Genomic DNA, 21,946 nt, shown 5'->3' on the forward strand with positions numbered 1-21,946 from the left:
TGTACTTGATTCTCTATCTTCCAACTATTATGTATAATGTATTAGATGTACTACGACCGGTATCATACCTATTGGTAGAATTTATTCTTGTAATGATACGGTAAGATTAACAACTATTAGATGTTTTCTCCTTTGTGTGATTTCAGTCAAAATGGGTTATCTTTTCTAATTACACTTAAAATGCCATCAGGAACCTGTCATAGTATCTACGCTGAGTTTTTGTTTTATCCCTTTACAAGGCTCATGTTGGCTTCTGTTCTGTTTCTATTAGTTTTTCAGTTATTCTGTGCTCTGTCACAATTGGTTTAGGCTGGTAACTCTTCTTCGGTTTGGATTCGTTATGCTTTCAAAACACTAAACAACAAATGAAAACAAGTGCCAAGTGAGAGTGTGGTTTAGACTTAATGTAAAAAAAATGTCTGCTATTTCTGTGCAAAAGTGATTTTGTTGATTCTTAGTGGTAATCATCCCCAAAAGAGCTATATACTAAAATGGAAGATGAATAGTGTATTTTTGACATATTTTTACAGCAATGTGAATTAAGGAAAAGACTCTTCTTGTTGAAACTAAACAAGTGCTTGCACATCTGATAGAGAAAGAAGGAAAGAAAGAAAAACAATACAACAAACTTGATTTGCTTTGGGAAGTGGCCTTGATAACATAGGTTAACGGTATGAATGGGTCAGAGTCACTTACCTTTGATGTCCTGGGTGTTACTTCTCTACATAATGATTGGTGAATGATATATAAATTGGATATCAAATTTTCAATTTAGAATTTTCTTACCTGAGAACATAGCGTAGCATCTCCATTTGGTTTCCTGCTGAAGTGTCAATATTTATTGTGCAGAATATAACTAGCATTGCTGATAAAAATAATTACATGTCTATCATTAAAAGTTTCCGTAAACTGTGTTTTCCGCATGCTATTGGTGTCCATTCATGTTGTTCAATACTAGGCATTCTTTCTGCTGATTTATCTAGGTGATTTCATTTTGAGCTCATCTCACATTCGTCATCACTTTTTTCAGATGCATTGGCTAATTTCTGTGGCATTATCATTTAATTAGCTGAAAAACTTGACTCAATCAAAAGTAGATCTTTCATTTTGTATGTCTGCAGATGCGTTTTCCTTCATAATTTTTTGTTTATTTTGTTCTCACAATTTCATTCCTGAATTTCTAGCCATATCTTATTCAACAGAGAGCTACCCCATGTTGTGTATCTAAGTCCCCTGCTATTGTAATATTTGACTCTTGGAAAGCAATGATGAACTGCAAAAGCAAATAGGGTTTAACCCTTCAGCATTTTAATTCTTCATCAAATGTATTATATGTGATCCTATGCTTTTCTACGGCAATGAATTGTTATACCGGAAGCTTGCTGTTTTCTTGAAAGCTTAGTTGGGTATTTGTTTAGTTTGCTAGCACATGGACTTTAATCTCAAGTGAAAAAAGGGAGCAGTATGGTTGCTTGCATATCCAGCCTTTTTATGCCCTTTTAGACTTGCAGTTTTCAGTTGAATGATATACACTTATCATGCTGGATTCTACCTCAGTTAAATGTGCATTTCATTTATTATTTCTGTAAGGAGGTAGCAACGGGACGCATAGTTTCTGCATTTCATTGAGAGGTTTGGCATAATGCTATTAGATGATTTGGTACAGATGGTTGCTGATGCCTTTGAAGTGGATCCTCACGTACCGGTATGTGAATAGTTTTATTGCTATGCAACAGTGGAATATGCTGCAGATATGTACACTTCTGCAGCACCTAAATTACCATTTTGGCACAGTGTTTCTAGTGACATTAGCTATTTGAGCCAGAAGTTAGGACTCAATAACTCGAGTTTAGTTGACAATGATCAAGCTTAATGAGTTTCCTTTTAACTCGACCACATAGACTTAGTTTAAACCCCTAGTTGTAATGATCCACAATATGAGTTGGTTAAACGTTAGTACAAGTGGCATTCCATCTTTTATCTTCCAAAATTCTGCGTTCACTTTCACACAATCAAATGGATTGCTTGCCCCACATGTCTAATCTTGACTGTCGGTTGTGTATTAAAGTTTATGTTATGGTATTAATTAACATCTTTTATAAAATTTAAAGACCTCACTATGTAGTGGTGGAAATGATGGTATTTTCTTTGAAAGTTTAATGTGGTTGAATCATGGATGCTTCTTCAAGTTTGAAAGGAAAAGAGTGGGTAAAATTGTGCACATTGTTCCTATCCTAGTCAAAATGTAGATCTAGTGCTATATTAAGTCAATAATTTTGCTCCCTTTACTTTTCTAGATTTTGAAGTTCAATTCAATTTTAAATGGTGTCAAATTTTCACTGGGAAAGTGGCATTAACCTCCCCAATGGTGAAAACTTGACATCATTTAATAGTAAATTGATTTTTTTGAAGAAAAAGTTAATTTAATTTCAAAATTTGGAAAAGGAGCAAAATTATTTGAATTATTTAATGAAATATAAGGGGGACTATTTGCATATTTGACCCAAACGTGGGATGGTAAAACTTGAAGGGTTTGGTTGGTTTGCCGAATGTTACATTTCAAAATAAGATTATAGTGTTTGGATTTTAATATTCCGGTTGTTCTACAATATAAGATGTAATTTCATTACAATTCATTTCTTAGATTATCTTAGATTACATGTGTAGTATTAAATTTTTGGACCAATTTGTCGAATGTTTTTATTGTTCCAGTCAATTTCGGTTTTTTCTTATAGTGAACAGGTGATATCATACATTACAATTATAATCATTATATTTTATTTAATATATTAATTATAGTTATAATTATAATTATGGTTAGTGTTGTAATAATTTTTCATGAATTATTATAATTATAATTTATAAATTTATTTAACCACAAATATATTTACTTATTAATATATAAATTGTAATAAAAGCAAGAATTCTAACAATTTATTATGAAAATTGAGACTAAAAAGTTTAACTTGTTTAAAAATTGTTATAAGAAGAATAATCGAATAAAATGCGTTTCTATGTAATCATACATTTTGTCAATTAAAGATATACTTTACATTCTAATTAAATGAATCAAACAAGGTAATCTCATATTTTATTTATTATAGAACGTAATTTAAGATTCGACAAATCAAAAACTCTCAAATTATTTTCTGAATTTGATATGAATTTTTGAGTGGGAATATTTTCATTTTAAAAGGTGGATGTTGATGGAGCAAGACAACAATGGTAAATGCTTATTTTGTTCTATATAATTTTAGTTCTTATAGATTATATATGTATTTAGCGTATATATAAATATTGATGTGAAAGAAAAATTATAAAATAAATATTTTTATAAAAAGTTACGTAAAAAGCCGATGAAGTTTTAATTAAATCTCACACTCACATAATAATATTTTTTATTTTGTAAAAAAATATAATTTTAATAATTTTATAGGTAAATTAACTTTCGGTTGATGAGTGATATTAATTTAATTAAACACGTAAATAATAGTAATTATAGATGTTATATACTAAATTATCATTAGTGAAAGAAGTGAGGTGAAGTGGCATAAACAGTGATTACGGATATATATTGGTGCAAACATTAGACGAAGCAGAGGTGGATGAGACAAGTCTTGTCCTTATTCCCATCCCTCTTTTGTCCAAGGCAACAATTTTGGTATGTACAAATTGAGCTTGTAAAGCCGTAATGGAAGCTTGGAAAATGCAAAGTCAAGACTAATGTATCAACTGTTATTGTAATAAGTTGAAGAGGTGCCGTCAAATATCGATGGGCTTAACACAAATTCTCCAAATGGAGAAGGGTTAGAAAAAGATAGGGATATGAGTAGAAGCAATTTTTGCGGTGGAGGAGGAGGTGGCGTGCAATTAGAATAACATGATTGACATGAATCAATGCAAGAAGATCCAAGCCAAGCCATAGTTTTTAGTGGCTCCCACTTTAATTACGTAAAAAACTTTGAAACTAAGTAGAGAAAATCAATTTGAAAGATTGAATTGAAATAAATAAAGAAAAGAAATAATAAAAGAGAAAAGGTAAGCAGAGTTTAATTGAGAATAAAGGTGGTAGGATGGTGGGGTATGGTTGTCCAGTCTTTTTCAGATTTTGAGTTGCAGATGGAGGGATTCTTGGATTGGGCCCTTCTGTTTTTTGAATTTTCATTTTTCATTTTAATTTCCCTCCCTTCCCAAACCTTATTAATCAGTTAAATTGAAAAAAAAAACAAAAAAAAACAAGCAGCAGCAGCAGTAGTGGTGAAAGTGAAACCTGAATTCTAAAACCGGCCCCTTCTTTTCTTCATTTTTTTCTTCTGTTTCTGTGTTCTATATCGGGGATAATCTCATTTGGTAGAGTTTGATTTTGAAGTTGAAGATTTGGGTTTTATTAAGAAAAAATTGGAGAAGTTTTTGAATTTGCAAAACGGAAGCAAACTCCACTTCTACTTACTTTCTCCTCCATTTCTTTAAAAACTGTAAATTTAGAGGAAATCCAAGCAAGAAGATTCAACAATGAGACAATCTCTCCAATTATTGTCTTCCCTGTAAGTCTATGGTTCCCGGTAAAAATGTCGGTTATTTCTCTCTTTTTGTATAAGTTTGGTCTGTATATGTATTTTTTTAATGTTTACTGTCTAACAGCAAAAGTTCTCAATTATGCAGTCGTTGGAAATGGCTAAAATAATGAAATGAAGATGAGATCTAAGGATTTTCTTTTTAGAAAAAAAATTGAATGTTTGCTGTAGCCATTGCTAGGGTATTGTCTTCAGTTTCGTTTCCGCCATGACTACCAAACGCGCGTACAAGCTACGTATCCTTTTTTTTTTTAAGGTTTTTATTAAATTATGTTACAATTGATATACTTGATCTGATTTTTTCATTGCAGTTGCCCCGATCACCTGAAATAGGTCTCTTTCAGCTTCTTTTTTTTTTGTTGGTATTTTTTGTACCCGGGGTAGCCTTAATAATTGTAATAACCAGAGGAATTTGTGGCACACTCTTCAAGTGTGAATTGCCTGAAGATTGGAAGAAAATCGTCTAGGGTTCTTGTGACTGGAGGTGAAGATCACAAGGTTAATCTCTGGGCTATTGGAAAACCCAACGCCATACTGGTCAGTTCTCGCTATATGTTTGCTTAATGCAATTCATTTCAAATACTTTTTCGTTTAAATTCTTTTATCTGTTAATACCAGTGTTTTCACTGTCAATGATTTGTTGCAATTTATTTTATGCTCACTAGGCACTGGGGGGGGGGGGGGAATATTTGATACGGTAAATAATAGGATTAAATAATTCAACCTGTGATAAATTTTGGATTCGGTGACCAGTGAATTCTTATTATTCCCGTACAATTTTGTAAGTGAACCATTATATCAGAGTTTGTCAGGACACACGAGTGGAATAGATTCAGTGAGCTTTGATTCTTCAGAAGTCTTGGTAGCTGCAGGTGCTGCAAGTGGCACTATCAAGCTTTGGGATTTGGAGGAGGCAAAAAGTATGCTCATCTAAATCCGTGGACTTGTTTTCCCTTTTTTTTAATCTAGATATGCATGTTGTTGCCTGTATGTTAAATGCTGGTCTTAAATATGTGTCAGGTTATTTATTTATTTTTGCTATCTGATACTTTTCTAGTTGTTCGGACTTTGACTGGTCATAGATCCAATTGCATCTCTGTGGACTTCCATCCCTTTGGTGAGTTTTTTGCATCTGGTTCTCTTGATACAAATCTCAAGGTGTGGGATATCAGAAAGAAAGGATGTATCCACACGTACAAGGGCCATAATCGAGGAGTCAATGCAATCAGGTTTACACCAGATGGCCGATGGGTTGTATCTGGCGGCGAGGACAACATTGTGAAGGTCAGAGTTTGCAGTAGTTTAGTTTATGATGCTAGTCATTTTGTACTAATCTACATGTTTCTTCCTTTTTCTTTTGGGGGCATGGTAGGGTGAATAAACATAGAAAGAATGGTTTTCAATACTTTTAGCGGCAGCCTGTTTCATGACAATGCTCTTATTTCCTGGGGACTGGAATTGAGACTTTGGAGTGAGGCTATGCAAAGCTGAGGTGTTGAATGAACTTACATGCCTCTTTTATTTCATATTGTTTTTAATTCTCTGATTCAGCCAACTTCGAAACTTTGGCTGTTCTGTTATATAACTATGAATGGATTCATAGGTGCAGTTCTTTGGCTTTCTCCCATTTGTATTTTAATATCTGCATGCTATTTCATTGTTTATACATCATAATGGTCAGACTGGTATATAGATTACCTGCTTTCAGTTTTCTTTGAAAAAAAAGTTTTCACCTTATAAACAAATTTAAATGCACATTTGTAGTTTGAGTTTGAATGTTGATTCAAGATAACTTCTACAATAATATTTTTCATGTCGTATATATCAACAGGTTTGGGATTTGACTGCTGGAAAACTGTTGCATGATTTCAAGTCTCATGAAGGCCAAATTCAGGGCTTAGATTTTCATCCCAATGAGTTTCTACTGGCTACAGGTTGGTTATTACCTTCTATGAAAAGAGTTCTTACTTAGCTCACTTGAGAAGTGATTCTATGATGTTGTCCTAAAGTATCTTTATATTGTGTGAGGAAGTTATAGATCCATCTTGTGTGCTCTAATTTTCATTATATGTTCTCTTGCCTTCACAGGTTCAGCTGACCGGACTGTTAAATTTTGGGACCTAGAAACCTTTGAGCTTATTGGTTCAACTGGGCCTGAGGTATTTTAGCTGGTCTTGGATACCTGCCAGTTCTCTTAGCAGAGTTAGAGATTCTGTTGAGATCATAAGATCTTTGTTCCATATTTAGGACATAGGATCTTTGATTTCCTGTTTTATTGTGGAGGAGTTTATACATGATTTTTTTCTATATACTTTAGACTACTGGAGTCCGTTGCTTGACCTTCAACCCTGATGGGAGGACTGTACTCTGTGGATTACATGAAAGTCTGAAGGTGAGGTCTTTTATGGTTCAACTTTCATCAGACTAATGATTTACAATGAATTGTTGCTATTCCCATTTTACTTCATTTTTCTTTGCAAATTCCAGGTTTTCTCATGGGAACCAATAAGATGTCATGATAGTGTGGATGTGGGGTGGTCTAGATTGTCAGATCTTACTGTTCATGAAGGAAAGCTTCTTGGCTGCTCCTATAATCAAAGCTGTGTTGGCGTTTGGGTTGTGGACATCTTGGTATTGTTTAGTTTTCTGCACTCCGATTTATTTAACCAGTCAGCTTTCTTTTTTGGCAGTTATTGTATTAAAGATTTTAACATTAAAATTTTGGTCCCTGGTACAGCGCATAGATCCTCATGCTGTTCCTGATGCTAATTGTGTGAATAGTCATTCTGAGCCGAAATCTAGTTCTGGTGGAAACCCTACTGTACTGAATGAGAACACGACCAAAGCTAGTATGGGAAGGTTATCAGTTTCACAAATTTCTGATACTTTAGTGAAGGAAACGAAATCCCTTGGGAGGTTATCCATTTCGCAAAACTCAGATCCTGCTAAGGAGTCAAAAAATTTGGCATGTATGTTACATATCACTTTGATTTTGTTTTGGGGTTTAGCACTTTCACTTTATGTTTCTTGATTCTCACAAATTTCTTTAGAAACCATATCATTAAATATACTTTTCATGGTGAATTAGTTTTCATTTATACAGTTTACATTAAAAAAAAGTATATTTGTTGAAAAAGGTCTCAGGAAAGACAAGTGAAATCCGTCACTCTGAACTAAACTACACAACTCTTTTTAAGCAATCAAAAAATGAATGGAAAAAGGTGGATTGATGCATAGAACATGTATGGTAGAACTGTGCAAAATTTCACTTACTATTTATGTCCATTAGTTTTTCTGTAAGCGATTTACTTTATGCTATTGCTTTTGGTAAGCAGGCAGTAGTAATAGGTCAATTTGTTAAAAAGGAAAAATCTTAGAAAAATGATTACTTGCTAATTAGCAAATACATGCTCAGCCAATAAGTAAACAGTTATTATAGAAGTTATGAAATATCTGGAAGACTGGTGCCGGGGGAGGTGGGGGTTGTGTTTGCAGCTGTTATCTATCTTATTCTGGCTTTTGCATAATGGTTGAAGCCACAGGAAATGTGCCTGATACCCCTCAGAGAGTCAATTTAAACACTGCTCCTAAGACAACTCAACTAAGTTCAGTAGCAGTTCCTAGTGGAGCAGCTCCAAAGAGGAGTTCCATGAGGACTAGTTCATTTGTCAATGCTCCAAATTTTAACAAGTTAGATGTCATACCTGTGATTGTGCCTAGAAATGATATGAGGTTGGAGCAGGCTGTTGAATCAAGAAAAGAAGTTGGAATATCGGGGAGAAGTTTGGAACAGGCTGCCGAATCTAGAAGAGAAGTTGGAATAGCTGGGAGAAGTTTGGAGCCGAGCCAGCCAGCTGCTGAATCTAGAAAAGAAACTGGACCAGCTGGGAGAACTTTGGAGCTAGGAACTGATCCTAAAAAAGAACTGGGTATTGTTGGAAGAACAATGCCATTTTCTTTGCAGTCAAAGACCTCTAGTTTTCGGAAATTTCAAAATAACAGAGAAGACATGGATCAGCCAGCTATCTCTGCTCCTTCTGAAGGTGCAGGTTCAAAGGTGGATGGATTCAGCAGTGTTCTGGACAAGATTATATTTCCTTCTGTCAAAGGCCCTATGAAAGGAATGCCTGTTGCTGAAAGGAATACAAGAGAAGATATGTGTGTTGGCTCTGGTAAGAGTGAACCAAACTCAGTGGTGGAGTTGCCTCCAAACTACTGGGATGAAAATTGTATGTTCTTAAAACTCTCAATTTACTTTTCTAACTTTGTTTGTAGCTTTTCCTACTTTGCTTCTTCTAGACTTCTTAAAATTGCTATAACTTGTTTGCTTCTAACCTTGACAGTCAGATTAGTTTCTGAATTAGATTATGACTGAAAATCTTTCTATTAAAATGCTTTAAGTAAATGACTGTTTGATAGCAACCATAAGTTTTCTTGAGACTTAATATGAACAACTGAAAGTGTGAAGTGGAGGGAACAATGGATAGTACCTTGTATAAATCCAAATAATGGCATCTGTACTTTTGGTTGCATAAAGAAAATGTCATGTTTGGGAGCAATGGTCTCTGTACGTTGCCATTTGTTTTTTCCAATAGAAATTGGAATGCAAAAGATAGCAAAGAGTCGAAAAAGCAAAAGGTTAAAGCAGGTTGTTATGCATTTCTCAAGTTGAAATGTTTAACTATTCATGCTGAACCTGAATTCTTTGTTTCAGATTCACAAGTGAAAAGAACACATAGAGATGCATATCCTTTAGAAAGCCAAAAAGGAGGTATATCTCTTCATAGCTGGTAGATATTGTGCACAATTCCATAGTCTCAACTCACTATCTTTGGTTAATTCTCCAGGAAGAACACATGTAGTCATAAATTTGGAGAAAAGAGGGAAGCCTTCAAATTGTGATAGACCTAATTTTGGTATATCTCCAGGGAATGCATCTGTGTCAAATATGTCTTCATTCAATTCGGTAAAAATATACCTAAGCTTGCATTCACTTTTTTTAATATGTTCCCAATGCTAATTTATGTATTCATATTCTTATCTTTTTTAAAAGTATAAACAAAGAGGATACCATCCCTCTGTCGAAATAGAAATGCCTTCTGCCAGTGATGAGGATGCTGTTGCAGATGTAATGGAGCAGCATGACCAATTCATTGGTTCCATGCAGTCTCATTTAGCCAAGTTACAGGTAAAATCCTACACAAACTGGAAGTCATGCTATGGATTGTTTAGATACTTCTGTTTTACACTTGTTCTCAAAATGTCGGCAATGTTGAAGTTTTTACAGAAGATTGCTGAACCTTGTTTATTATATTGGTTTTAGGTTGTTCATCGCTACTGGGAAAGGAATGACATAAAGGGTGCAATCAGTGCAATGGAAAAGATGGCTGATCATGCTGTAAGCACTTTAAGTTTGTCAATACATGCATCTCGATTCAAACTTTTGTGTAACCTGAACCTATTGAAGAGCTACAATTGGTTTGTTTTGATGATGGGAATTGCAGGTGCTTGCTGATGTCTTGAGCATTGTCACTGAGAAAATAGACACTGTCACATTGGACATTTGCACTTGTCTTCTGCCCCTCCTGTCTAGTCTCCTTGGAAGTGAGATGGATAGGTAAGAATAGTGTCATAATCTTGCACTTTTATGCATTTTTGCAGTCTCTCTGCCTGTTATTTTTGCTCTCAAATTGTTCTGGAAACACCATTCTCTGTGGTAATTTTGGTCAACTTTAAACTGCAATACCCGTAAAGTGGTTAAAATGAGTAGTATTTTAGCATTAGTTTTCTGAGGTTCTCTTCACTCTGTTCATTGTATCTTCCACTAGAATAGGTTTCGGTATTTAACTGCAGCTCCTATATAGGCATTTGTGCATTTGTCTTGACGTGCTGCTTAAGCTGGTCAGAGTATTTGGTCCAATGATATATTCAACATTATCTGCTTCAACACCTGTTGGTGTAGACATCGAGGCGGAGCAAAGGTCTGCCTATTTGCTTCCTAACTGCAAATTTAATATTCAAGTGTTCAGTAATTGGATTATTAACTGAGATCATGTTGCTGATTGTCCTAGGTTTGAACGTTGCAACCTCTGCTTTGTAGAACTTGAAAAAGTAAAGCGATGTCTCCCCTCAGTTACTAGGTGAGCATGGTGGTTATTTAAACATGCAGATAGCTGCTCTACTAGGGTTTAATCATGCACAAACTTTCTATACTGTATGACATTTTGCTGAGATCTCCATATTCATTTATCTATTTATTTATTTTGTTTCCGTTTTCTCCATAGAAGAGGGGGATCGGTGGCAAAGTCTGCCCAGGAATTGAATCTAGCATTTCAAGAAGTGTCATAACCGAAACCAACACATAGAATCATGAATGCATACACTGAGCTTATTCCGTGTGCTTTTTATGGATTAAAATCTTTTGCTGATGTGGAGTGCAAGTTTTTAGCATTTAAAATGCATGCCGGTGAAAGCATCGACGACTACTTCCATGCATACTGTCAAGCCCTAATGGTCCTTGTAAATGGAGGCATTTAAGCTGTAAGCTGATTCTACTGCATTGGCTGAAGGGCTAATGGAGTTGTGTCACACTGCTACCGATTGCTGCACAATTTTTTTGAACTTCTAACCCAATAATATGTTGCACATCAATTTGCACCTTTTTGGCTTGTAATGCTTAACTGTGTACTATAATATAATATATATATACATATATACACGTGTGTTAAAGCTGTTGAAAAACCTGAAAATAGAGCAATATTTAGCTGCTTGTATTGGATTGGTGAATTGGGGTTGTGTTGTTTGCATGATTCACTCTGTAAGATTGAAAGAAAATGAAAGACAAAGCTAAGCTATTCATTTCCTTTTTATGTTTTACTTTTTGATGACGCCATATGTATTCCTTGAGTTCCTGGTATTGAAAATTCAAAGCTGCAACTTGTTTTTGGGCTGATTAGATGTCTTTTCTTGTTTAGGGTTTGATTTTATGGGGCACCCAAAAGTTCCAAATTATAAACATTTTGTTGGATGAAAATGATTTTTTTTTTATTTTCATAAATGGAGCATCTAAGAAATTTTTTTTATAGAATATGATTTTTAAATAATTTTTATATTGATAAGTTAAAATATTGATACAAAATTTGTGCTTACATGCTAATATGACTAATATTTTCTATTGACATATATTGAGAAAATTTTGACAGATTAGCTGGATTGATTTTTACCTTTTAACAAATTTAAAATTAATATTAACCATATCCTTTTTAAAAAAATAAATCATACGCATCTCTTTTGTAAAATTTAATTTATTTTCTGTGTTTTTTAAAGAAAATAATCATAATAAGCTAATTACATCATAATTCTTTGGGCAAAGATGCCACTAATTTGATCAATAGAAGAAAGTGTAAGCATTTCTGTTGGGATGTCCGCAAATAACTTCAGGCCAAAGTTTGTATTAAAGTTCATTTTGGCTAGGCAGTCAGCAATTTTATTAATGTCTCTTGGGATATCCGCAAATAACTTCAGGCCAAAGTTTGTTTTTAAGTTTAAATTGTATGCATTTTAAATACCTATACAATTATATATAAAAGGAAGTCCATAATATAAAAAAATAAGAAAAAATGAGAATTATTATCTTGGATTTTTTGGTATTTTCATTTTTCGTATTATTTCGTTCAAATTTACTTGATAGATATTTTTAAAGTTTTTATGTGAAACGGTCGTAAAGGAAAGCGAAATTGAAAAAGAAAAACTAAATTACACAATATGTAAATGTTTAGAGTTAATTTTTTTAAAATCAAGATTAAATTGACATAATATATAAATGTTTAGAATTAAAGTTACTATTATGCCAATTTTAAAAGTTGTCTTGACATCTTTGATCAATCATTTAACAACTTATGACAAAAAAATGGAATAGTTGAGTGATTGCAAGTGTAACTTATCCCAAAAATTAATATTTTATTTTAAGATAAATTATACCAACTCTCCTAAATTTTATTTAAAATTAAATTTTAATCGTCTAACTTTTAAAAATTACATAATAATTATTAATATTATCAAATTATTATATTTTTATCTCTCCGCTATTAACTTCCGTTTAAAGGAGTTATACCCCAATTTAAAGGGTTAATAGTTAATTTGGTCCATAAATTATAGTTAAAAATTATTTTGATATTTAAAAAAAATTATTTAGGTAAAATCGGTGAAGTTTAAGCTTTATTTTATTAAAAAAAGTCAAACAAAGTAAAGTATATTATGAATTTATGATGCAGAAGAGTAAGAAGGAGGTGGCTCACCTCCAATTTCCAATTTTTGTGTTAATTGCATTCAGAGTTCACTCTTAAAAGGCAATGGTGCTTTGCCTCTGCCTTAGGCTTTAGCCTCCTCTCCTCTCTTACTGTGTTTCACTTTACTTGTCCGAGTGAGTTTTCTGATTCTCTATTCCTCATTTTATGTTACATTTTTCCCCAGAGACACAAACTAATACACTTTCGTCTCTCTTCATTCTTTTTTCCTTTCCAGTACCAATTTCTTCTTTCAAATGGCTTCCAATTTGCAACACGATTCCACTTCTTCCAGTGAGCTTTCTTCCTTTCTTTTGGTTGGATTTGAATTTGTTCGGAGATCAATACGAGCTCCATTTCCTTATTTCTTAATCGGCTATTAGATGAATTTACTCTTTCAGCTCATTCTAATTATTCCCTTTTAGCACTGAGTTTATCTGGTTTTGAATTAAAAAAAAAAGAAAGATATAATCATTCATAGTTAATCTCAGTGCTGCCTTTTAATTATATTGTACCTTCCAAGTGCTAAGTTTAGGCCTTGTATTGTAATGTACCTCAGTACTATTTTCGTTTAATGTTGATGAAACCCCAAATCGCATGGTTTGGCAATTTGTAAATTGATATGTAGGTTGTTCTTTATGTTTCTCTTGTCTTTGTTAGATGAGAAATCGGCTTTGACAACGGACACCAAAGGTCTGAAATCAGAAACATCCACCATTGACAGCAAAGCTTCGAAACCAGAAGCTTCCCAACCAGCTCAGGCTGGAGCCTCCCCTTCCAATATGGGACCTGGGTTTGTCCCCCCCAATCCGTTTGATTTCTCAGCCATGAGTGGCCTTCTTGAGGTAAGTTTCTCTATTTTTAATTTTATTATTCTCTGGATGGATTACTCTGAATTGTTTCAAATGAAAATGAAGTTGTAATTAAATTTAATGGAAAAGTTTAGTTTTTAGTATCAAGTCTAGATTATTACGTCCGGAGTTCATTTTCAGGTCTTTTTACTTTTTTGTCCATTCATCTCTGGTGGGTTCTGCAGTTTATTCTTCTTGTGATTCATTTGGTTTGATTTTAATCTCATTTTTCATTTTTGCACAATTCGGTTTCCGTAACAGCTTGTCTTTAAGTCTCAAGTCTGAACAAATTTTAATTTTATGTGTTGTGGATCTTGACCATCTTGGTCTATTTTAGGATCCAAGCATTAAGACACTAGCTGAGCAGATAGCAAAAGATCCTTCATTTAACCAAATGGCAGAGCAGCTCACTATGATGTTTCAAGGGGCATCAGCCGAAGAGAGTTTGCCTGAGTTTGAACCACAGCAGTACTATTCGACCATGCAACAGGTTATGCAGAATCCCCAGTTTATGACCATGGCTGAACACCTTGGTAATGCATTAATGCAGGTACATGTGATCTCAGTTGCCCATTTAAGCGGATTCACGGTTCTTTTAGTCTTTTACCCTTCTATCACATTAAATGAACTCGCTTCTGGCAGATGAAGTTTTAGTTTTGTCTTCAGGATCCTGCTACGTCTAGCATGCTTGAAAGTTTGTCCAATCCTCAACAAAAAGACCAGATTGAGGAAAGAATGGCACGTATCAAAGAGGATCCATCATTGAAACATATTCTAGAAGAAATAGAGACAGGTGGTCCCGCAGCCATGATGAGGTGGGTGATCAAATTACTAGTAGCATCATAGTATTATAGTGTTGTGGGCACAACAGTTTCTTCTTTAGAACGTATGTAGATGTCCGCATTTAGCTATTTTTCACTAAATTAATAACAGAAAGGCTTCTGGATTAGGTACTGGAATGATAAAGAAGTTCTCCAGAAGTTGGGTGAAGCAATGGGTCTTGCAGATTCAGGAGATGCAGCCATTTCTGTTGGTAACGCTGCAGCCGATGAAGATGATGTAGGGAATGAGGATGAGTCAATTGTACATCATTGTGCTAGTGTTGGTGATGTTGAGGTAGGACAGAGTGAATTTTTGTACATGTATTTTTCGCCTTTGATAGATAATCTAAAAAGTCTCGACTGTATTTGTGGTTTAGGGTCTGAAAACTGCACTAGCCTCTGGTGCTGACAAGGATGAAGAAGATGCAGAGGGGAGGACGGCATTACATTTTGCATGTGGTTATGGCGAGGTATGATAATTTTATAATTGAAATCTGGGTAGTCCCTACTGCTGCATTGCCTGACTAATGAAGTAGTTTTGTCTATCGAGGACAAACTTGTGTGGAAAATCTGATGGGTTTAATAACTGATTGTTACAAGTATTCAATACTAGTCTCAAATGCCGGTGGACACCTCTAGTCTAGTAGTTTAGGAGAGTTTGTAGGAGATTGGGTTATTGGGCTAGTTTTAGGTTATGTTTCTTAGAAAAGATTTCAGGCAAAGGGATAGATTCCATGTCATGTTTTTTACCTGGGGGTAAAGCTAATACACTAGTGATTTTATTATTGTAGATGAAATGTGCACAAATCCAAGTTGAAGCTGGAGCAAGAGTGGATGCTTTGGACAAGAATAAGAATACTGCACTTCATTATGCAGCTGGTTATGGAAGGAAAGACTGTGTGGCCCTTCTACTGGAGAACGGGGCTGCTGTGTAAGTAAACAAACTCGTTGGGTAACCATTGATATGTATATTGACTTGTTTATGTAATTTATTTATTTTATTTTATTTTTTATGTCAGCACACTCCAAAACATGGATGGCAAGACCCCCATTGAAGTAGCCAAGCTGAACAATCAGCATGAGGTAGTAAAGTTGTTGGAGGAAGATGCGTTTTTGTGAGTTGGGAGGGGGCATTGCGCCCATGAATTAAATTGTACCTCGAGGAAAAGGGAATGGGATGAAGGTAAAGTGGTGAACTCAAAACAATAAATAAATAAAATATACTGAATACAGTTATATGAACGAAAGATCTGTAGATGAAGACTGGTAGACAACAACAATGTTTATTGTGTTTTGTTAATCACAGTTTCATCACTTAAATTCTAGAATTATTGTATAATGCTTAATTGATAAATTAATCTAATTGTAATTTGTTGGGCTTAATGCCAAAAAAGTTCGGCTTAAAAGCAATGTTTTTGAAATTAGATTAGTGGTCTAATCAGTCAAAATGTATCGGTCGTTTGTAAATAATTTATGTAAATATAAGATGAAAATGTGACAAAAAAAGAGATAAGATATCAACAATAAATGTGACAAACAAATTATAATAGTCATTTTGACCATACATAAATGGTCTACATTTATCTTGTCACGATTGATTATTTAAGGAGTATATTTATCTTCTAGATAGATGATGATAAGATTAATATAGATTAAACAAAGTTTACGTGTGCTTCATGTAAAGAAAAGACATTTCATGTGCGACGTATACATATACCTACAGAATTTATAGTTGACAAAATGTTGTCGTTGAAGGAAGCTATATAAGTGATGAGATAAATTTAAATAAAAAGAGGAAATTCAAAGGAAAGAACAAAAAAGGTGTGAGAGAAAAAAGAAAAGGGAGGTGGGGGGGAGGCCAAGAAGCTACCATCTGCCAAACTGGAGTAAAAATAGGATCCACACTCTTCACACCGGTTTCTTTCTTTCTATTTTTATTTTTCACAAATTTAAAAAGAGATTAGGGCAATCGACATTTTCCAAATACTTTAACAATCGATGATCTACTACTCACCATGTCATTCGTTCTTGTTCAAAGAGAATTAAATCGTAAATATATAAATTTATGTAACTATTAATAAAAAAAGAAAATTGGAACATAATTCGGATCCAACTACTGTATATAAAGTCGTGATCGTTCAAAATTTACATGTTTCAGATTTTCTCGTATATCTTGCTCTGAGCTGCCTCTGCGTGCGGGGGCAGGATCGGAGATTGTTTGGTCGGCGAAGTTTCAGATCTGTCTTTGTAGTCCAATCGACTGGTAATATTCGATTTGGATTGCGACAATGGAGGCAGAGAAGAAACATTCATCAGCCGTTTCTAATGTGGGAGCTTGGGCAATGAACGTTATTAGCTCCGTCGGGTTAATCATGGTCAACAAGCAACTCATGTCCCCTACCGGTCATGCCTTCGCTTTTGGTCTGTTTCCTTTATTTCCTTCTTTTTTGGTTTCTGTTTTATGATCGCCGGTGGATTTCTCAAATGTTACGTCGTTATCGTGATTGAATTTCTCGAAATTTTGATTAGCCGAATTCCTGTTGGGTTCCGATGCGTAAATAAATGAAATTCTGGGGGAAATGGCAAACCGTTTGGGCACATTCCCTTTCTCGATTGAGTTGGCGCCGATCTACCACCATGTTTTTGCTTTCTTTCTATTTAAACTTCTTTCTCTAGCTTTCAGCAACTGCGTATATGCTGGATGAAAGACTTTTATCCTTCCGATTTTGCTTTTTCTTTGGCTTTATCAAGCAAGAAAACAATTCCTCTTCAAATTCATATCAAGTTTTAGATAATTTATACGTAACCATGCATTTCATAAACCAAAACCAATTCCAAATCTTCAAATTCATGTTCCCTTCTGTTTTTGCGTGTATATATATACACAAATCAACTGCTGGAGCTGAACCACCTGTAAATTTACTTCATCACTCCATTCGTCTATTGACTCTCCTGGTCGTTTCGCCTCGAACCCTCCTTTCCTTGATTCATGGCATGGCCATGATAGATACACACAATTTTCAACAATCCTAGTCTATGCTTCTGCTTGTAATCTTCTTTACTTCTATCCCTTAACTTCAAAAATTTTTTATGGGATGATGAGTTGAGATGACTATTGATCTTCCAGAATCTTAATAATATCTTTGTATTCAATCTGAAAGCTCAGATTAGCCTAAGACAATGAAATTATTATATATTTCCATCCCAATTTATCAAATCTGAGAAAGGCGCTACCTTTTTCTTTTGCTAATATTGTAATTTTTAACATTTCGTTGTAGTTTAGCCCATCTGGACTGGTCTTGCCATGTTTTAGCCTCTGTAAATCTAAAAATGTCCTGCTTTTACAGCGACAACATTAACTGGGTTCCACTTTTGTACAACTGCCTTAATCGGTTTGGTGTCAAATGCCACTGGTTACACAACAAAAAAGAATGTTCCTTTGTGGGAGCTTCTTTGGTTCTCGGTTGTTGCCAATACTTCAATTACCGCGATGAACTTGAGCCTCATGTTGAATTCAGTTGGATTTTATCAGGTAAAATGACTCTTTACTAAACATAACAGGAGAAAGATAGTACTAACTTTCATTCCTATTTACTTGATAAAAGTTCAAGTTCTTATCTTGGGTATCATCATTATGATTTAGATTTTAAAGCTAAACCTCCATGTTTATCATTGTAATACAGATTTCAAAGCTAAGTATGATTCCTGTTGTTTGCTTTCTGGAATGGCTCCTCAATGGTAAACATTACTCGAGTAAAGTCAAGATGGCAGTGGTGGTGGTGGTGATTGGTGTAGGTGTTTGTACAGTTACTGATGTAAAAATTAACGCGCATGGATTTCTTTGTGCCTGTGTAGCTGTCCTATCTACCTCCTTACAACAAATTGTAAGCATTTCTCATTCTACCATTCTTTTGTTTGCTTGAAAGCATCTCTCCTTTACCCCTTTGATCATCATTTAATACTCAATGTATGCTTCTGTTTGTATTGATTAACAATGTTTGTGGAATAGTCAATTGGGTCCTTACAGAAGAAGTACTCAATAGGATCTTTTGAACTGCTTAGCCAAACAGCTCCAATCCAAGCTTTATCTCTTTTGTTGCTTGGTCCATTCGTTGATTACTTCCTCACTGGCAAGTTACTAGCAAGTTATAAGATCTCCTCAGCTGCATTTGTAAGTATTCCTCGTCTCTTAAAAACAAAGTTGACGATTTTTATGAGGAGAAATCTGATATGAGTATGAAATGGGGGAATTTGCAGTTTTTCATAGTACTGTCATGTTCCTTAGCTGTTTTCTGCAACATAAGCCAGTACCTGTGCATTGGACGATTCTCGGCGGTGTCTTTCCAAGTGCTAGGACACATGAAAACAGTATGCGTGTTGATATTAGGATGGATGCTGTTTGACTCAGAGCTGACATTGAAAAACATACTAGGGATGAGCATAGCTGTGAATGGGATGATAATATATAGTTGGGCAGTTGAGGGAGATAAGCCAATGCACTACCGAAAAGATGCTACATCAGATGTAAAGCTACTGATAAAGCAAGTGGACGGCTCATCACTACTCAAGGACGTTGAGCTTGGCAAATCTCAAGGATAGTTGTTGCCCAAAATCTTAGGGATTTTTGTTTTTCCAATAACTGGCTAACCACTGGTTCTTCAAAAATCTTCAATTTTTTCTCTTTATTCATTTTTTTCCTCCTTTTATTTCTTGATATTTCGTTGTAGTTTAAGTTATAATGGAAAATGATTTTTTCCTCCTCTCTCTCTCTCTCTCTCTCTCTCCCCCTCCCCCCCTCTCCCTCCCTCCCTCCCTCCCTGTCAAGGAAAAATTTGTCATTTCTCTTTACTTTAAATAAATATTTTAAAAACTGAAATCGGAGGTCTCAAGAAAAAAGTTAAATTCTGCTATTAATCCTTATACTTAATGAAAATTATAGGTGTAGTCCCTATGCTTTAATTTGATCAATTTTAGTTTTATATTTTTAACTTGGTCAATTTTAGTCCCTGTGCTTCTCAAAATTTAAAATTTTAGCCTTGATCCGAATAGTAACTGTTAAATCTATTTGGTTAAATTTAATTATTAATCTTGTACTAAACATAGTTGTAAATTTAGTTCATAATCTTCAATTGGATTATTTTTAAGTTCTTAAACTTTTGAATTTTAAAATTTTAATACTGACTCAAATGACAATTATTATCCACTAACTGAATTTTTAGTGGATAATATATAAAAATAACAAACTTTAATTAAAATCCAATTAATGGAATTAAATTCAATTAATGGAAATTTAAGTTTCGGTAAATGTTTATTTTACGGAAATTATTTAGTAAAATGTAAAAGGCTTAAATGTCTTTAGGCATATACACACCCATTATTTGAATAAAAATTTTATAATTTTTGAATAAAAAATTCAAGTAGTGATATAAAGTAATATAGACGTGCAAAGGAGACCATAATTGATGCACACATTTTAGATTATTTATATTCAGTTGGATTATTCGACTTAATAGGATGATTCATTACTTGGAAGAGACTTAAGATTTATCTAGTTAGATCTTAATTAAAATGTAAACACTCTAGTAATTTGTATGTTTATCAAGATGATTAATGTAAATTCTAACGAGATAAGAATGTATAAAATTTAAATATCTTAGAACTTTCATATTGTAGATAGGCATTAATCTCAATTATTGATGTAATTCAATCTATATCGTTGGATTTGGGAGAGCTCAACTATAAATAGAGTCCGCCTCATTCATTTGTAATTACTTCATTCTTTCATTCTTGAGTAATAGAATACTTTATAACATTTACTCAAACACTTGGTGTGCTATTATTTTCTTGTGGCTTTTCTATTCTATTCGAGTTCATTTGTCTTTTGAATTTGCCATTTTTTTTTATTTTAGTCGCTTAAGGTTGTACAGTTTGCCAGACTTAAATTCTAACCCCGTGACACTAGATAGTAATAAGCCTTTTTATACCATGTATTTCCCAAACGATATTTTGATATATTATCCGGATGAAACCGTATCTCTATTTATAGAAATTCTCTTGTCTTTTCATTAAAATAATTTTTAATAGGTTTTTTTTATAATTATATCTCTTAAATTAATATAACAGTTCAAGTAACGTTTTTAAATGGATGTAATAAATATTAATTGAGTAGTTATAATTTTTTGTTAAAAATAACTCTTCATAGTTAAGAGATATAATTCATTATCATGAATAGCCATAATTATTAATTAATAACCAAAAGTTATAAATTTATATTTCTTAAATCCTTTCATTTTTATTTAACGAAATACTATAAATATTTTAAAAATATTTCAACATCTCAACTTAGGGTAAGCTTAGCATTGCTTCTCAAAAACACTTTTAAGTAAAATTAAAATTTTCTACTTTGCTTTTGACAAATTTTTATTATTATCTCAAAAGCACTTTTAAAAAACTCAAAAGCATTTTATTTAGTAATAATTTTATCAAATGTTTTTTTATATCAAAATTGCTTTGAGAGACAATGTTAAATTGACCTTTAGTCTTATGAGATGAATGGAAGTTGAGATTAGGGTAATTTTAACCATTTAGTCCTTGATGCTTTATTAGATTGCATTGTGGCCATTAAACCACCTTCCCAAACTGGGTTGTTGATCAATCATAGATTCTCATTAAAATTTATGTATCTTGCTAATGACGCATACCGAATTGACGAGGAGGTAAGCGATGGTAGTTTCTAAATCTCTAAAGAATTCAAGTGTTTATTTTGTTTGTAAGTAAAGAAAAACTAATTATTAATGAGCATATCAAATTGGTGAAGAGGTAAGCGATGGTAATTTCTAGATCTCTAAAGAATTCAAGTGTTTATTTTACTTGTGAGTAAATATAAACTACTTATTAATGAAAAGCACATCAGATATCAAAACCTATTTTATATTATATGTTGAGATACTATCAATGACATTATTGCAAATATGTATATAAAAACTATCCAATTAATAAATTTATATGACATGGTGGCCAACTTATCTGTGCAGAAGAAATGAACAAATTGCCAAATGCACAACTTTGTTTCCCATTATTATTTCTTCCTTCAGAAATATCGGTGGCCCATTAGCTCAGTTGGTTAGAGCGTGGTGCTAATAACGCCAAGGTCGCAGGTTCGAGACCTGCATGGGCCACGTGTTTTATTTTGCTTTATAGGATGAGAATATACCATTTGATTATTTAATCACCTGAAAAAAATATGTAACAAATATATCTATTAAAAATTATTTGATTTTTTGTTATAACGTAAAGTAAAATATTTATTGTATATGGTTTTTGGGTTCAAATATTTTTATGATCAATTTTTTTGATTTATTATCAATAAAAATAAAGAACACCATCTTAATATAATTTAATTTGTATATAATGAT

The 21,946-nt window shown here is 33.5% G+C and overlaps 3 protein-coding genes and 1 non-coding gene across 6 annotated transcripts; all 4 read left to right on the forward strand.

The window, feature by feature from the left end:
* Positions 1-3,543: 3,543 nt before the first annotated feature.
* On the forward strand, positions 3,544-11,436 carry LOC108476631 (katanin p80 WD40 repeat-containing subunit B1 homolog KTN80.3-like). Of its 2 annotated transcripts, none has more exons than XM_017778899.2 (19): positions 3,544-4,544; positions 4,663-4,810; positions 4,981-5,111; positions 5,377-5,494; positions 5,632-5,858; positions 6,406-6,508; positions 6,663-6,733; positions 6,892-6,966; positions 7,062-7,205; positions 7,312-7,543; positions 8,111-8,803; positions 9,289-9,345; positions 9,422-9,540; positions 9,628-9,762; positions 9,898-9,972; positions 10,079-10,191; positions 10,439-10,555; positions 10,646-10,714; positions 10,859-11,436. In XM_017778899.2, exons 2-19 carry the CDS (start codon positions 4,783-4,785, stop codon positions 10,920-10,922), a joined length of 2,571 nt encoding a protein of 856 aa, XP_017634388.1. In that variant the 5' UTR covers positions 3,544-4,544; positions 4,663-4,782; the 3' UTR covers positions 10,923-11,436. The 2 variants fall into 2 exon arrangements, with proteins under 2 accessions (XP_017634388.1, XP_017634389.1); XM_017778900.2 differs by having other exon boundaries at positions 10,862-11,436.
* A 1,386-nt stretch (positions 11,437-12,822) lies between these two features.
* Positions 12,823-15,859, forward strand: LOC108479995 (ankyrin repeat domain-containing protein 2B). Its single transcript, XM_017782882.2, has 9 exons — positions 12,823-12,996; positions 13,098-13,153; positions 13,520-13,704; positions 14,048-14,260; positions 14,377-14,525; positions 14,661-14,826; positions 14,909-15,001; positions 15,323-15,462; positions 15,551-15,859. The coding sequence occupies exons 2-9, from the start codon at positions 13,117-13,119 to the stop codon at positions 15,648-15,650; spliced, it is 1,083 nt and encodes a 360-aa protein (XP_017638371.1). The 5' UTR covers positions 12,823-12,996; positions 13,098-13,116; the 3' UTR covers positions 15,651-15,859.
* Positions 15,860-16,279: 420 nt separating this feature from the next.
* LOC108479996 (UDP-rhamnose/UDP-galactose transporter 1-like) lies at positions 16,280-19,293 on the forward strand. Of its 2 annotated transcripts, XM_053023181.1 has the most exons (6): positions 16,280-16,447; positions 16,690-16,952; positions 17,879-18,063; positions 18,215-18,415; positions 18,541-18,702; positions 18,789-19,293. In XM_053023181.1, exons 2-6 carry the CDS (start codon positions 16,820-16,822, stop codon positions 19,128-19,130), a joined length of 1,023 nt encoding a protein of 340 aa, XP_052879141.1. In that variant the 5' UTR covers positions 16,280-16,447; positions 16,690-16,819; the 3' UTR covers positions 19,131-19,293. The 2 variants fall into 2 exon arrangements, with proteins under 2 accessions (XP_052879141.1, XP_017638372.1); XM_017782883.2 differs by having other exon boundaries at positions 16,280-16,952.
* A 2,342-nt stretch (positions 19,294-21,635) lies between these two features.
* TRNAI-AAU (transfer RNA isoleucine (anticodon AAU)) lies at positions 21,636-21,709 on the forward strand. Its single transcript has one exon. It is a non-coding gene; the product is annotated as a tRNA-Ile (tRNA).
* The last annotated feature ends 237 nt before the right edge of the window (positions 21,710-21,946 follow it).

Source organism: Gossypium arboreum, chromosome 12, assembly GCF_025698485.1.
Source record: "Gossypium arboreum isolate Shixiya-1 chromosome 12, ASM2569848v2, whole genome shotgun sequence".
Lineage (NCBI taxonomy): Eukaryota > Viridiplantae > Streptophyta > Magnoliopsida > Malvales > Malvaceae > Gossypium > Gossypium arboreum.